Source organism: Mesoplodon densirostris, chromosome 5 (genome assembly GCF_025265405.1).
Source record: "Mesoplodon densirostris isolate mMesDen1 chromosome 5, mMesDen1 primary haplotype, whole genome shotgun sequence".
Classification (NCBI taxonomy): domain Eukaryota; kingdom Metazoa; phylum Chordata; class Mammalia; order Artiodactyla; family Ziphiidae; genus Mesoplodon; species Mesoplodon densirostris.
The window spans coordinates 118,126,988-118,141,576 of NC_082665.1; the positions used below are offsets into that span (position 1 = coordinate 118,126,988).

The window sequence follows — 14,589 nt, forward strand, 5'->3', positions numbered from 1 at the left end:
TGGCAGATAGGGAAAGCCAAATTGAGGCTCCTTTAGTTTTTTGTTAGCAACCTAAACTTTTTATGGTGGAAAATTTTTAAGTACAAGGAATTTATTGAGCTTCTGTGTATCCATTAACTGATTTCAATAATTAACAACATGTGGCCAGTCTTATTTCAGTTATACCCCATCCTTTGCACATTATTTTGCAGCAAATCTCAGAATTCATTGTTTCATTCATTAATACTTTGCCATGTATCTTTGTGGTTTTTTTTTTTTTTTTTTTTTTTTTTTTTTTTGCGGTACATGGGCCTCTCACTGTTGTGGCCTCTCCCGTTGCGGAGCACAGGCTCCGGACGCGCAGGCTCAGCGGCCATGGCGCACGGGCCCAGCCGCTCCACGGCATGTGGGATTCTCCCGGACCGGGGCACGAACCCGCGCCCCCTGCATCGGCAGGCGGACTCTCAACCACTGCGCCACCAGGGAAGCCCCTGCCATGTATCTTTAAAAGATAAAGGTTCTTTTTATTTTTTAAAAACACAGTACCATTAACATAACCTCAAAAAATTAACAGTAGTTCCTTTATATTATAAGGTATTCAGTGTTCAATTTTTGGCTTTTTTTTTTTTTTTGTATAGTTTGTTTGAGTTAGGATCTAAATAAGTTCCATTTAAGCAATTCATATATTGTGACTCAATAAGTTTAGTGAAACCTGTGACATTAGAACTTTTCCAAGGCAAAAGCTATTGAAAATTGCTTTTCATGATCACAATGAAAACCTTCATTGAAATTGAGCTTGGGAAAATAGAGTTGTTTTTTTCATATTTTTTTGCGGTGTTTTGTTTTGAATGTTAAAGATCTGACTATTAGATTTTTTGGAAAATGATCATTACTGAGTTATTGATTGATTGATATCCTTCTGTGCGCCAAAGCAGTGCTAGTTGAAGTATACAACGGTAAGCAAGATAGACATCTTTCTCTGTGTTTAGTCATTTTAAATACTGATATTTTGGTTTTATATTTGAAACCTTAATTTATGTCTTGTTCTGGGCAAGGAATAAATTGTTTTCTTGATTCCTCCCCCTCCCACCAAATCTTGCACTTGCAATCATTGTGCCAGACGGTATGACAATTTTTATTTTTGTTTTTAAAATTCCATTCCAACTTGGCTGTGTAAGACAAAGTTGTTGCCCTCAAATCACTTAAAATTTAATAGAAGAGATACATCCAGCAGAAAATAATAATAGCAAGCTGTTACATTTCCTGTGCCCTATTTGACTTGATTATTTTTTGGTTTAACTGTTTTCTTTTTCTTTCTACCCATGTTTTATGACTGCATCTTGCAGGAGAGTCTTATAGATGCAAGTGAAGACAGCCAGCTAGAAGCTGCCATCAGAGCCTCCTTGCAAGAGACACATTTTGATTCCACACAGACTAAACAGGATAGCCGCTCAGATGAAGAATCTGAGTCTGAACTTTTTTCTGGCAGTGAGGAGTTCATATCCGTTTGTGGCTCTGATGAAGAGGAGGAGATAGAGAATCTTGCCAAGTCTAGAAAGTCTCCCCACAAAGATTTGGGGCATAGAAAAGAGGAGAACAGAAGGTCACTGACTGAGCCCCCTGCCAGAACTGAGCCTGGAACAGCCACAAACCACCAAGGATTGCCAGCGATGGATTCAGAAATATTGGAGATGTCACCTGAAAAATCAGATGGAATAGTGGAGGGCATTGATGTAAATGGTGGGTTACATTTTAGATTTCCTTTACTTAAAACTTGAATATTACTGAAGGAATTTGTTTGTTTGTTTAAATTAGTCTTCTATCTTAAGCAGCTATATCTATATATATATATTTTTTTAACCCTTCCTTTAGGACCAAAAGCACAGTTGATGTTGCGGTATCCAGATGGAAAAAGGGAACAAATCACTCTTCCAGAGCAAGCTAAACTACTAGTAAGTATATCTAATTGGAAGCATTTACTGGAAGCAGAAAAACTAATTGGCATAATTAGCTTGATGATTCTTTGAAATAGGTGTTAGGTCTGACCTCTAACTGGAAACTTCACGGTGGTGAACCTTAATTCTAACTGCTTTATTTCCTTCCCAAATTATCTTGGGCAACTCACATAGTCTGTTGTAGTCAAAGCCTTTCTGTTCCATGGCTGCATGTAATAGAAACCCAACTGAAATTGTTACCTGGAAAAGGGGAGTGGGGTTATTTGAAGACTGTAGAGGGGCCTCCTGGGTTTCCTAGTAGCTGGAACTGCAAAGTAGTTAAGAACCAAGACTATTTTCCTGTGTGTTTCTCTTGTGGGACCTGTTGGGTTTTCCCCTTGTGATTCTCTACTTCATACCATTCCTCTCTCTGTATTCTGGTGGCTTTTGTTTGCAAAATAGCTTGTACATAGTCCATCATACCGGTGTTTTGAGTGCCTTTTCCTCCAGAGTCCACAACTGATGGGCCCTCCCTCCGTATTTTTCAACTTCTAGAAAAGAGAATGAGTCTGACTTGCTTAGATTAGCCTATGAATGGATCCTCCTTGGGTCAGGTGTTCATACCTGGCCATTTGCTGTGGCTAAAAATAATTAGAATCTTGAAGACTGTGACTTGAATGCAAGTAGGCTCTGGCCTCTGGTGCTAATACCCAGACTGTCTCCCTAGTCTAGTAATTGGAAAGGAATGGGAGATGAGACAAGGAATAGAACAAGTGTAGACCACTTTTTAGAGAAGGTTTGTTGTGAAGCTAGGGTGGGGAGTGGGCAGTAATCAGAGGGGAAAAGGTGATCGAAGGAGAGACTGAGCATGTTTAAGTCTTATGGGAGGTATCTGCAGAGAAGATGTTGAAGATACCCATAAAAGAGTGGTATTCTGTGGTGGCATAGTTTCTGAGATTGCAAGAAGGGATTCAGTGCACAGGTGACAAGATAGGATGAAGGACATATCTTCCCTGATAAATAGAAAGAAGGAAAACTGATAAAATGTTTAAAAATTAGGACAACAGTTTTTTTTTTTTTAAGGGAACTTTATTTTTATTTATTTATTTATTTTTGGCTGCTTTGGGTCTTCATTGCTGCACAGGCTTTCTCTAGTTGTGGTGAGCGGAGGCTACTCTTCATTGTGGTGCTCGGGCTTCTCATTGTGGTGGCTTCTCTTGTTGGGAGCACGGGCTCTAGGCACACGGCTTCAGTTGTTGTGGCACGAGGACTCGGTAGTTGTGGCTCGCGGGCTCTAGAGCACAGGCTCAGTAGTTGTGGCGCACAGGTTTAGTTGCTCCGCGGCATGTGGGATCTTCCTGGACCAGGGCTTGAAGCCGTGTCCCCTGCATTGGCAGGCAGATTCCTAACCACTGCACCACCAGGGAAGAAATTGGGTTTGTTTATTGGAGAGACAGTAATAACCCTGAATATTTCAGTATCACATAATGGCTCTAAATTATTGGGTGCAGGTTTAGTATCTCCCCATCCAAAGGGTTATATTGGCCCTTCCATAAGAGTAAGCTACAGTTATCTGAAAGAATAACTTAAACTTTTATCTGATTTTAAAATGCATGTTATATTTTTAATTCTTCAATATGCTCTTTCTTTTTGTTTCCATCTAACAGCTTTGTCTTTCTGTTATTTTTCATAGGCTTTGGTGAAGCATGTCCAATCTAAAGGATATCCAAATGAACGTTTTGAACTTCTCACCAACTTCCCTCGAAGGAAACTCTCTCATCTGGACTATGATATTACATTACAGGAGGCAGGCCTTTGTCCTCAAGAGACTGTCTTTGTACAGGAAAGAAATTAACATCATGGCCTGACCTCTCTCAGCTTACCCCTTTTTTTCCCTTTTTCTGTGAGATACCATGTCACTGAGTATGTATTTTGGCTCATAGGACCATAGAGCCAAAGTTGGGCAAGCAAGTCACCTGCCTTCTCTTTTATTTCTTGTTCTCTCCTATAATCAGTCTCACACACCCCACCCCACCCGTCTTTTTCTCTCTTCTCCCATTTTCTTCTTTTTCCTTCTTTTCTCTCTTTCTTACCTAATCTGGTGACCAAATGGAAGTGTTAGGATAAGACCTCCTAGTACTGGCAGCAGGAAATGTATGTTCCAATAAGTGGTCTCTTACACGGCACTTTTTTGGGATCAAATGATAATGTTACTCCTCAGACTCCTTTGGTAAAGGAATGGCTAGATTCAGAATAAGAACAGCCTCCTTTTTTTGTAAGCCCCATGTTTAGTAGGGAGAAGAAATTCTCTAACACATGTTTTGTTTTATTATTCATGTAGGAAATATCATGTAACAGTGTCCAGGGTTTTGTTTACATGGAAAAAAAGCGTCCTTTATAATTATTGCTCATCATATTTAAAATTTTTTTCAAAGGATTCCCATCTTCCCAGCTAGAGTTGTTTCCATGATATGTGTTATTGACAGAAAGAATGTTAAACTAGGGTGAGTAGCATGGGGTGGCTTTCAGTATCCTAGCCTGAGACAGCTTTCTTTATTACTCTATAAACTATCTTGATCCTGCTAGTCCTGGAATGGACATTTCGTGAGCATATTGTGGTGACTGGGATAGGAAGGTGCTTGCTGTTATTGCCAGTACAGCATAATCGTTCCTTTGGCCCTTCCATTGTTTGGGTCCACAAGTGATCTGTAGGAAGGCAGATGTTCAATAATCATGAGTACAGTGGCTTTTAGTTGTAACCACTATGGTTATTGATTGTCCTATGTACTTTAAGGCATACTTAATGTATGCCCCAGGGGAAAAAGAAAAGATGCAGCTGAGAGTTGCTAACCATGTTCCTTTGGTTAGAAATAATGATTCATTTTTTACCCTTGGTTGGAACAGTCTCTAAAAGGCTCTGGTGACTGAATGAGCCTAATTCCTCATGCTGTTTCTTGCAAAAGGTATCAAAACTGAAAACCTCTCTAAGTGGAAGACCTTTAAAATCAATTCATAAGACATTTAGTAAGGGAGGTGGGAAAGATTACCAGTAATCTTCAGATGTGGGTTTTTTCTGCCAAGAAAAGCCACATTCAAATTGTAGTTGATGAACGCTTTTTTCAGTATTATTTAGAAGAGGCCATCTTGAATCTATATACTATGATTTGACTTATCAGCTTCACATTATGCTCGATTCTTATTTTGAGCTTTAGAGTCCTCTGAAGGGGTAGTAGTAACTCTGGTGGCAAAAATCAGAACTTTAACTTGTTATAAAACCATAATACAGAATGAACATATTTTGTCAATTGGGGTTTAGATTGACTGATTCTTCTGCTTGAGGAACATAAATTGCTATTGCTCAGAGACCTTTAGGTTCCCATCTACTTTAAGATCACTGTCTTGGCAACTAGGGGATTAAAAAAAAAAAATGTGCTTGTTGTTGCTAGTACACAATTAGAGAATACAGTTTCTAATGGTTGGACTTTGAGGGACCCTCTCTAAAGAATGAGTTATGTATCTCCTCAAGGAAATCATGGAAAATTCTGTTTATTCTTCAGTGAGTCCTATTGAATTAATGTTCTTACATTTTTTCTAAGTCTGTGTAAGTGCTTATGTATAAGTATATAATTGTATAAATATTTATAAATATATTTATATAATTACAATTTCATTTATACCTTGAGTCAAAGTTCTCTCTTTAGATTGGTGACTGAGTAATACCACTTTGGTGTTTTTTTCATAGGCTCTCGAGGCTAACTAGCAGCTTCTGATTTAGTGAGGAGGCATGGTTTTCATGTTAATTCCTCAGTTGTATCTCTGAAATTGGATAATATACTTGCTATCTGAAGAAAAGAGCTATATACAAAGGTGCATTAGAGGGTAAAAAAATTGTTGGTTTTAGACAAGATCAGAAATCTAGAAATTCAGGGAGGCACAGGGTAAGAAATGAGGTTATGCTCGGCGTTGGTGCTGTCATGGCACCTATCTCCACTCAGCAAAGTCACAGCTGAAGTCCAAATCTGTCAAAAACATGAAGTCAAGAATTTTCCCCATAGGATTCTGTTTCATTCTTTTACCTACTAGTTTCTCTTTATAAAACATATCTAGAGAACTTGAGACAACATGTTCGTTAATGATGGGATGTAGTTCTTTCTGATGAGCTCAGCCCTGGCATATCCATTTATGAGAAACCAAAGTGACTTTTTCAACTTCGATTACTGTGAGATGACCACATCAAAGTGATATAAGTAAGCATATCAAAGAGATAGGGCATGAGATATGGATCCAACTTAGATAAAACTGGAGTGTTTAGAGTATAAGATTAGAGGATTGTATTTTATTTTGAGGCAGGAGTGTAATTATCCTGGCCTTGATATAGAGGCCCATGGGGGAGCCATTATGGATTGTACACAGGAAGAGTATGGATTGTGCTTTGTTGAAGAACTTAATCCACTTAGGTAGTATGTCTTATTTCTTCTGCAAATTCCTTAGCTCTTTGGAGGCGAGGTTTTATTGAATAGATAAAATGAAGTTAGTAAATACGTAAAAATAGTCATTCCTTGTAGGTATTGGAAACAGCTTGAGAGAGATCTTAAAAGGTAAGGAGGAAAAGAACAAGATAGACTTTGAGAGTAAATGACAGGAGACAAATATAAAGAGATGAAATGAAAACTAGCGGGGGAAAAGTAACAGAAGTCTTTTGAATTTGATTTAGGAAGGAACCAGAGAAGAGAACAGCCAAATGAGGGAAGAACAGGGAACTAATTTTGAGTAACTAACATGTGCGAAGTACTTTATGTGCATTTTCTCCTTTAATCTCCCTAAGAACTCTACCAAATGGATATTTTCCCCATTTTATAGATAAGGAAGAAAATTGAAGTTCAGAGAACTTGTTCAGGATGTCACAGCTAGTAAGTAAGTGGCAAAATCAAAATTGGCATTCATGTTCTTTTCACTCCCATGCTGTAGTCTCCTGCAATAGGAATCAATTTGCTCAAAAGGTTATCTTCCCATTGTTTGGCTCTGTAAGTTATCATTTAATTTTTTTCCTTAAAGCTTGTGAGATTTGTGCTATGCCTATAAATTCTAATTCACACCATTATTTTGAGGGGCAGATTACTGATTGCTTTTTTAAAATAATGCAGTGATGAAAATGTAAGAGGAAAATAACTATGGCATTATTTGCCAAGAAAAAATGGAAAGGATAAAAAAGAATTTTATTAAATTTTTAAACATTTCTCAGAAAAGATACAATTATCTTTTCTGTATCCCATCTGTATTAGATTATTGAAACTTCTATGTGTATATTTTTAAATCTCCTATAAAATTCTACTTCCTTGATTCTATAAGTTAACAATTACTTGAGTCCTTAATCAAAGTTGGAAGAATCTTGAAATCCAAGATCTGGTTCCTGCCTGTTTTATCCAGTTGGAGAGACACACTACACTTGAGACAATAGGAGAATATGTAAATGCTTACCTTTCTGATACTGAACCATAATTACAATAGAAGCTTAGAAAAGGTAAAGAATAGTGTAGGCTTTAGTTAGGAAAATAAAACTGGAAAGTGGCAAACACTGTGGCTCAGATTTTCTTTTGACTTACCTGTATTCTTTAGTTCCAGCTTTTGTAACTACTAGATTTAGGGCATGATGTTTTAACAGTAAGGCATAACTAATACCCAAGTAGGAAAGAATTATTGATCCCAGGATTAAAGATTTTAGCTAGCAGGGATCTCACTTGGATACTTAGGAAAATACCAGAGGGAGCCACTTGCTACTGAAAAGTGAAGGAAAGATTTAATTTCTATACCCAGGTACAAATTAAATGTATAGTACAATATATTATATATGTTATGCAGAAAGGGCACTATATGTAGGCAATAAGTGTACTTGGGTAACAGCTCTGCTTCTAATTAACAGAATTGGACTAGATCAATAGTTCTTAGTCTGTTCAAGTAAAAGGGCTTGTAATTTTAAAATTCAGCAGTGGTGGGGAGTTGTGGGGTTAAGTATAAATATCATTAATTCCATAAGTGGAGAAAATGTAAATGTGCATATGGAATTGCAGACCTTTTGCAGAAACTCTTGGAACCTACAGATTGTAGACCACTGAATTAGATTATCTCTGAATCCTTTCCACTCCAAAATTTAATGCTTTTAGTCTCTTACCTTTATTTTATATATTATCCCTAGAGTAATTAAAAGTATACATGTTAATCAGTTCTTGCTTTTTTTTTTCTGTGTCCAGGTTTCATTTGCCCAGTAACTTGATCTACCCTACTGTGATGACTGTAATCTCCAAAAAGGAGAGTATAATAGTTACAGATCTAGTAATGATCTTTTAAACACAATTCATTACTTTTAAAACTTAATGCTGTGTTCCTAATCAGTGTTGAGTATGACTAACATGTAATGAGAACCAAATATTTCACTGATACCAGAGTTAAATTTTATTTTGTATGTGTGCTTAAACAAAGCACTTTACTGGCAGAGCAATTGTTAGGAAATGGATTTGTGTAAGCTGTAGAATTCACACTTGGTTTTGACAGAAACAAGTGTTTCAAGATCCAATTAGGCCGACTTTTTAAAATATTTCTTATCCCATAGAGTGTATCTCCATGGTGTCATTCTCTCTCTCTCTCTCTCTGGCCCTCTTTCATTTAGGGCCAAAGAGAGAGAGTAAATAGTATTCAGTAGTACTACTCAATAGTAAATCATGGGATGGGGGTTGATGAATAAGTAATGTCTTGTGTAAAACTAAATGAGGGTAAGAAGAACCTACCCTTCTGGTGAACATGGCAGTTTTCCAATAGGACCACTTAAAAAGACAGCTCTGTACTCTGAATATTCAACTTCATTGATTTGCCTTGCTTAGCATTTTAGTTACCGCCTCACCATGCAGCTTAGTATTGCACTGTACACATTTTAGAATGGTGCTAAGAATGTTCTTTAGTACTGAAAATAACCAACAGAGAACACCAAGCCTGACATTGATTTCTCCTGACATGTAGAAATTCAGTATTTCAGTGATGGCTATTTTGGTCTTTGATTCACCTATGTATCAATCCTGCTAGAGAGACAGCTTAGAATCTAGCTTTTTTCAATAGAGATTATGACGACCTTGGTAGTTTTCCCATGAAGTGATCTCATGGTTAAATTATTGGATGTAATGAGACCCTTAAATTAGAAAATCTTTTAATATAATTTTCTATTTTACTTTTCCATTCTCTTCTTGATTTTTGACATCTGTTCTCAGAAAATGTCATGATTTTTAATGAAAATTGGCTGTGTTTAAGAAATTCCATTTCTAAATTTTAATATGTAACATTTTTCATTTTTCATAAATTAATATACAAGGAAAAAATTTGAGGCAAACATCATTTTTGTAACTCATTTTCTCTCTACCTAAGAATCCTTATTCCAAATATAGAATAGCTAGCTCCATAATACCCCTCTGCCCTTTTTTGGCCTATGGAATGCAGTTGTATTGCTTAGAATCTCAGTAATTCTCATAAACATGATAGTTTTTGGTACAGGCCTTGCTTTGACATATGATCTCAAAGTAGAGTTGAGCAATCTAATATGAACTACTTTAATAAAACATAATTTAGCATTTCTGTATTTTCAAAAGATAACCAGATTTATTTGTAGGATTAGAGATACAAATACCAATGGTAGTATTTTGCCTAAGAACAATCACATATTAATCTATAAATATGGAAAGCTGCCTTGTTGTATTTAATTCTCTTGCAACAAACAGCAAGTTTTTGTTGTTTGCCTAATAGTATTTCCTCTACAGAGATCAAAATGCCCTAAGATTTTATATCCCTTATAAGGTCACTTGGGTTTACAAATTGGAATAAGCTGGACTTAACATAAAAATTTTATCTCCATTAAAAGAAGTTGTTAATCTAACTGGGCCACCGTGAATCACTCATTTATTAGACATGGTAAATAAAATAGGAAACATTTCAAATAATTAGATAAATTCTGACCTGGAATTGAATTCTCCCTTCCTTAAAATCTTTTCTATTTGCTTTTTTCATAGACTCAATATGGGCATCTTATCTGATAAGTGAGAAATTCTTGATATGGAACCATTCCCTGCCATTGTGCTTTTTTTCCCCTCTGTGAAGGTCACTGACTTTAAGTACATGTCACCAGGATATATTTCAAGTTAATGACATTGGAATGTTGATGCTCAGTTGGATATCTTTCTGTTTTCAACAGAATAGCTTTATAGTATGCTTTTCTCAAAGCTTCTGTGTTCTTAATAATGGAAAATATCAATAAATGGTGTGATTCAAAATATAAATAGGTTTTTGACACTGATAATCAGATGCCCTTAACAGTAGCTTTTTGATAATTTATTGCCCTGTAAGTTAAACCTCACGTGGAGTGACCATTGCCACCAGAAAATCCCCTCTTACATGCTAATTAGAATGAAAGGAGTATGTGACCTCCACTTTTCAGTTAATGAGTAGGAAGTTTGTAGGGGCTGTTTATCTTACCTGTTGGGGGACTTGGGCCTTGTTACTTTCCTAGGTTTGTCACTTTGGTCTGGAAAGGGTATTAAAAACTTGCTGGGAAACAGACAGTAAAGCTATGAGATTATCCTCTAGTCTTAAATGTAGAGAAATGAGTACCAGTTGATGCTAACACAATACTTAGACTTTGAGGGGCTTCCAGCCAAGCTTTGGCATGAATTTTAGACCCAATTTTATTCACTCTTAAGAATCTTTCTTTCTAGAATGGTTTTCCTTTTGATTGTTAACAACTTCTAAGCATCTGGTGTCTTTTTTTTTTTAACCCTTTAAGCAACAAAGTAGGTATTGATTGTTCCATGGAAACACTCAGGAGTGTTTGTAGGCTTCTGTGCATGCTTTGTATGAGTTTAGTTTGAACAATGCGTTCTGAATCATCTGGGATGTCCAATTTTGGCATGTCTTCACTAACTGTGTTTTTTAAACATTTTCCATGTCATTTTCCAAACCTCACTTCCCATCTTATTCAGAGAAGTTTAACCAAGGAATGAAATTTGGGGATAGGGATGGGGGTGGGTTGGGGGCTTGAGTGAAGTCAACTTAGGGTATTTGCTTTAGTGTTCTCAAGCAGTTTCTCACAGTGTTTAGAAATTCCCTGGGATGTTTGTGTACTCACCTTATTCTGGATAAAGTGGTGGTCTTAGTGAGATTTGCATTCTTAATGCAGGACAGGCTCTAAATTTAATCTGTAGTGTAACTTTGTTATTGAATCCAAGAAGATAATGGACAGAGACAGTGCTTCTATTGTAATGTTTCTGGCAAGTGTTCCCTAAAATCCACATATGTATAGTTCTCAGTTTTCTGGGCTTTAATCCCGTGGTGCTAGGAGATATCATTTGTTTCTGCAGTTCTTCTCAAGAGTGGGAAGAAGGCTTTGGGACCTGTGAGAAAGGGGCAACTGAATCATCCACTAAATTTTTTTGTTCAAGACACACTAGAGACCCTCCTGTATTTCTAGTAAGTGATAATAACGGTGCTAGGGAAAGCCTTAAATTTGAAGACATATGGAGGCCGTAGAAAATCTAAACTTGTAGGAGGAGAAGAACAAGCCGTTAGATAAAGCAGAGCTGTAACTGCTGGCTAAGACTCAATGGAACTTCCACTTGCTCTAAAACCAGGGAAATCTTAGATAACTGGGTGTGATATATCTATAGATACACATAGTCTATAGGTAAATAATTTCTAAAATGAGGATCTTTCTCTCAGTTGGTGATCCTCTGGTTTTGGCTGTACCAAATTGTGAATATTCTTGCTGTGTTGTACCCAGTTGCTTTATATTGATACTGCAACTTGAATTGGGGAGGGGGGCGGTGGGACATTTGGGGTTGGGGAGGGAGGGAAGTCTTTTGAAGACATCAGCTCACTGTGCTGAGAGAGGGACCAAACTCAAGGAAACCTCTGATCTATAAATTCAACTGCTGCATTTTTTTATAAATACATGTAAATGTCCTGTTGTAATATTTGATCTTGGAAATAAAATCAAAAACTTTTCAGTATTAGTTTTCTTGCATTATTGTTTTTGTGAGGTAAGACTCTGGATACTACTTTTGTTAATACAGTTCAGGTTTGCTTGCTCTCATATTCTCATGTTTAGCACACTGTAGTATTTATTGACAAAGGTTAGTTCATAGTCTGGTTGTCAAGGGTGATGTTTGTTAGCTTCTTCTCTGCTCTTAGTTAACACGTTGAATGTTCATGATAAATGCTCTATAAATGTTGGTTGAACTATTCATGAAATCACTGGGTTAGCTAGCCTTGTAAGGAAAGTAAGATTCTGTATTTGACATATTGGCAGTTCAAGCAGAGTCCAGTCTTTCAGATCAGCAGTGACTAATGACTAAGGACTCAGCTTAAACAAGTGAAGGAAAAAAAATAATTACTAAATTGATGGGAGAAAAACCAGGAGTTATGAAAGATCATGATGAGCAAAACAGACACAGCCCCTGCCCTCAAAGAACTTTCTTTTTAGTTAGGAATACAGATAGTAAACAAATAAAAAAATATAGATTTGATTCAAACACTATGAACAAAACTGGAAAAGGAGCCAGTAGAGAATTCTGCTTTAAATAGGATGTTGGGGAGTTAACATTTAGGCTGACACCTGAAGGATGAAAAGAAGGTGTCCCATGCTAAGAGTAGGAGGAAAACTTCCAAGGAGAACAACAAATGCAAAGGCTGTGGAGCAGGAAAGTTTTTGATGTATCTGAGGTATTGAGAGAAGGCCAATGTGTCTTGCATGTAGTGAGCAAAGGGAGTGGCATAAAATGTGTAAAAGCCAGATCATACAACACCTTATTAGGCCCAGTAAGGAGTTCATATAGTGTTCATATAGAGTATAACAGGAAGCCATTACTGTGTGGAGGGTGGATTGCAAAAGAGCAAGAGTAGAGACTATTGCAATGAACAGAGTACAAAATGGAAATTGCCTGGACCAGCGTCATGGCAATGGAACTGGGAAGTAGTATAGAGATTAGAGATACTTTTTTTTTTTTTTTTTTTTTTTTTTTTGCTGTACGCGGGCCTCTCACTGTTGTGGCCTCTCCCGTTGCAGAGCACAGGCTCCGGACGCGCAGGCTCAGCGGCCATGGCTCACGGGCCCAGCCGCTCCGCGGCATGTGGGATCTTCCCGGACCGGGGCACGAACCCATGTCCCCTGCAACAGCAGGCGGACTGTCAACCACTGCGTCACCAGGGAAACCCAGAGATGCTTTTTTTTTTTTTTAAGATGTTGGGGGTAGGAGTTTATTTATTTATTTGTTTGTTTTTGCTGTGTTGGGTCTTCGTTTCTGTGCGAGGGCTTTCTCTAGTTGTGGCAAGCGGGGGCCACTCCTCATCGCGGTGCGCGGGCCTCTCACTATCGCGGCCACTCCTGTTGCGGAGCACAGGCTCCAGACGCGCAGGCTCAGTAGTTGTGGCTCACGGGCCTAGTTACTCCGCAGCATGTGGGATCGTCCCAGACCAGGGCTCGAACCCATGTCCCCTGCATTAGCAGGCAGACTCTCAACCACTGCGCCACCAGGGAAGCCCCCAGAGATGCATTTTAAGGTAGAAATTTAAAGACTTAACTGTTGGATTAGATGTGGGGCAATGAGGGAAGGAGAAATCAAGAATGACTCAAGTTTCATGCAATGGATAGGTAGTAGTATCATTCCTGAGGCAGGAAGACTGGGGGATCAAGCAGATTTGGTGGGTTAGAAATCATTTTGGATGTGTTAATTGCAACACTTCCAAGTGCAGGTGTAGTATAGCAAGTTGAACACGTGATTCTGAAGCTAGGAAGAGAGGTGAACTGGACTTAGAGATTTGAGAAATCATCAGCGCTATAGATGGAGTTCAGTGCCATGAGAAAGAATGAGGTCACTCAGGAGAAAGTTAAAGAAGAGGGCCCAGAACCCAGGCCTGGAGATCACCAACAGGAAGAGGCCCCGTCTAGGAGGTGAGGCCAGTGAGGGAGAAGAAACACCAGAGTGGGTTGTCAAGGGAGCCAAGAGTGAGAATGTTCAAAAAGCATCTAGTGGCCAACTATCTAATTCTTCCTAGGGGCCAAGTGTTCATTAGACCCAAGAAATCCTTGGAGACCAAGAAGTTTCAATGTGATGTTGGAGATGGAAGCCTAACTTGAGTGGGTTGAAGTTTGTAATATTTTTATACTAATGAAGAAAAAAGGAAAAAATCCCAAACTTCCTCTTCAGTGGACTGGTATAAATGGCAACTCTTTCAACATCACTTATCTTCCTTTTTTTCTCTCTCCAATTGAGGAAAATGTGCACTCTTGTTTAGTCAGCTGTCAGTTGAAGTTGAAGCCCACCCACCAGGAAGCTGATTAGTCCGTCACTCTTATTTGGGAGACACTGGCCTGATTGTTGTTACCTTTTCCCTTTCCCTCTACCAGTGAATTCCATTTTCTCAACTTCCTCTATTCCTTGCTCAAATCTCACCTCCAAACCTCTCAATATCCTCCAGAATGGGACATCTGTCTATCCTGTTTTCGCAAGCCTTTCGGCCATGGGAAGCCTTTTATGGCATTAGGCAAATTGTTTTCCCACCCAGGCCCCATTCTTAATTTGTGCCCACCCTAGACTCCCATTTACTTTCCCCTAGAAATATCACCAAGTGATAACTAGTAGCTGTG

General features: G+C 38.1%; 1 protein-coding gene across 4 annotated transcripts in view; it reads left to right on the plus strand.

Annotated features, from left to right (window-relative positions):
- Positions 1 to 11,950, plus strand: part of UBXN7 (UBX domain protein 7) — a 69,691-nt gene extending 57,741 nt beyond the window's left edge. For all 4 annotated transcript variants that reach the window (XM_060099358.1, XM_060099362.1, XM_060099360.1 and 1 more), the window contains 3 exons: positions 1,326 to 1,719; positions 1,852 to 1,931; positions 3,607 to 11,950. In XM_060099358.1, the coding sequence (XP_059955341.1) occupies positions 1,326 to 1,719; positions 1,852 to 1,931; positions 3,607 to 3,768 (636 nt within the window). In that variant the 3' untranslated portion in view covers positions 3,769 to 11,950. The remainder of the gene's footprint in view (positions 1 to 1,325; positions 1,720 to 1,851; positions 1,932 to 3,606) is intronic.
- Positions 11,951 to 14,589: the final 2,639 nt, after the last annotated feature.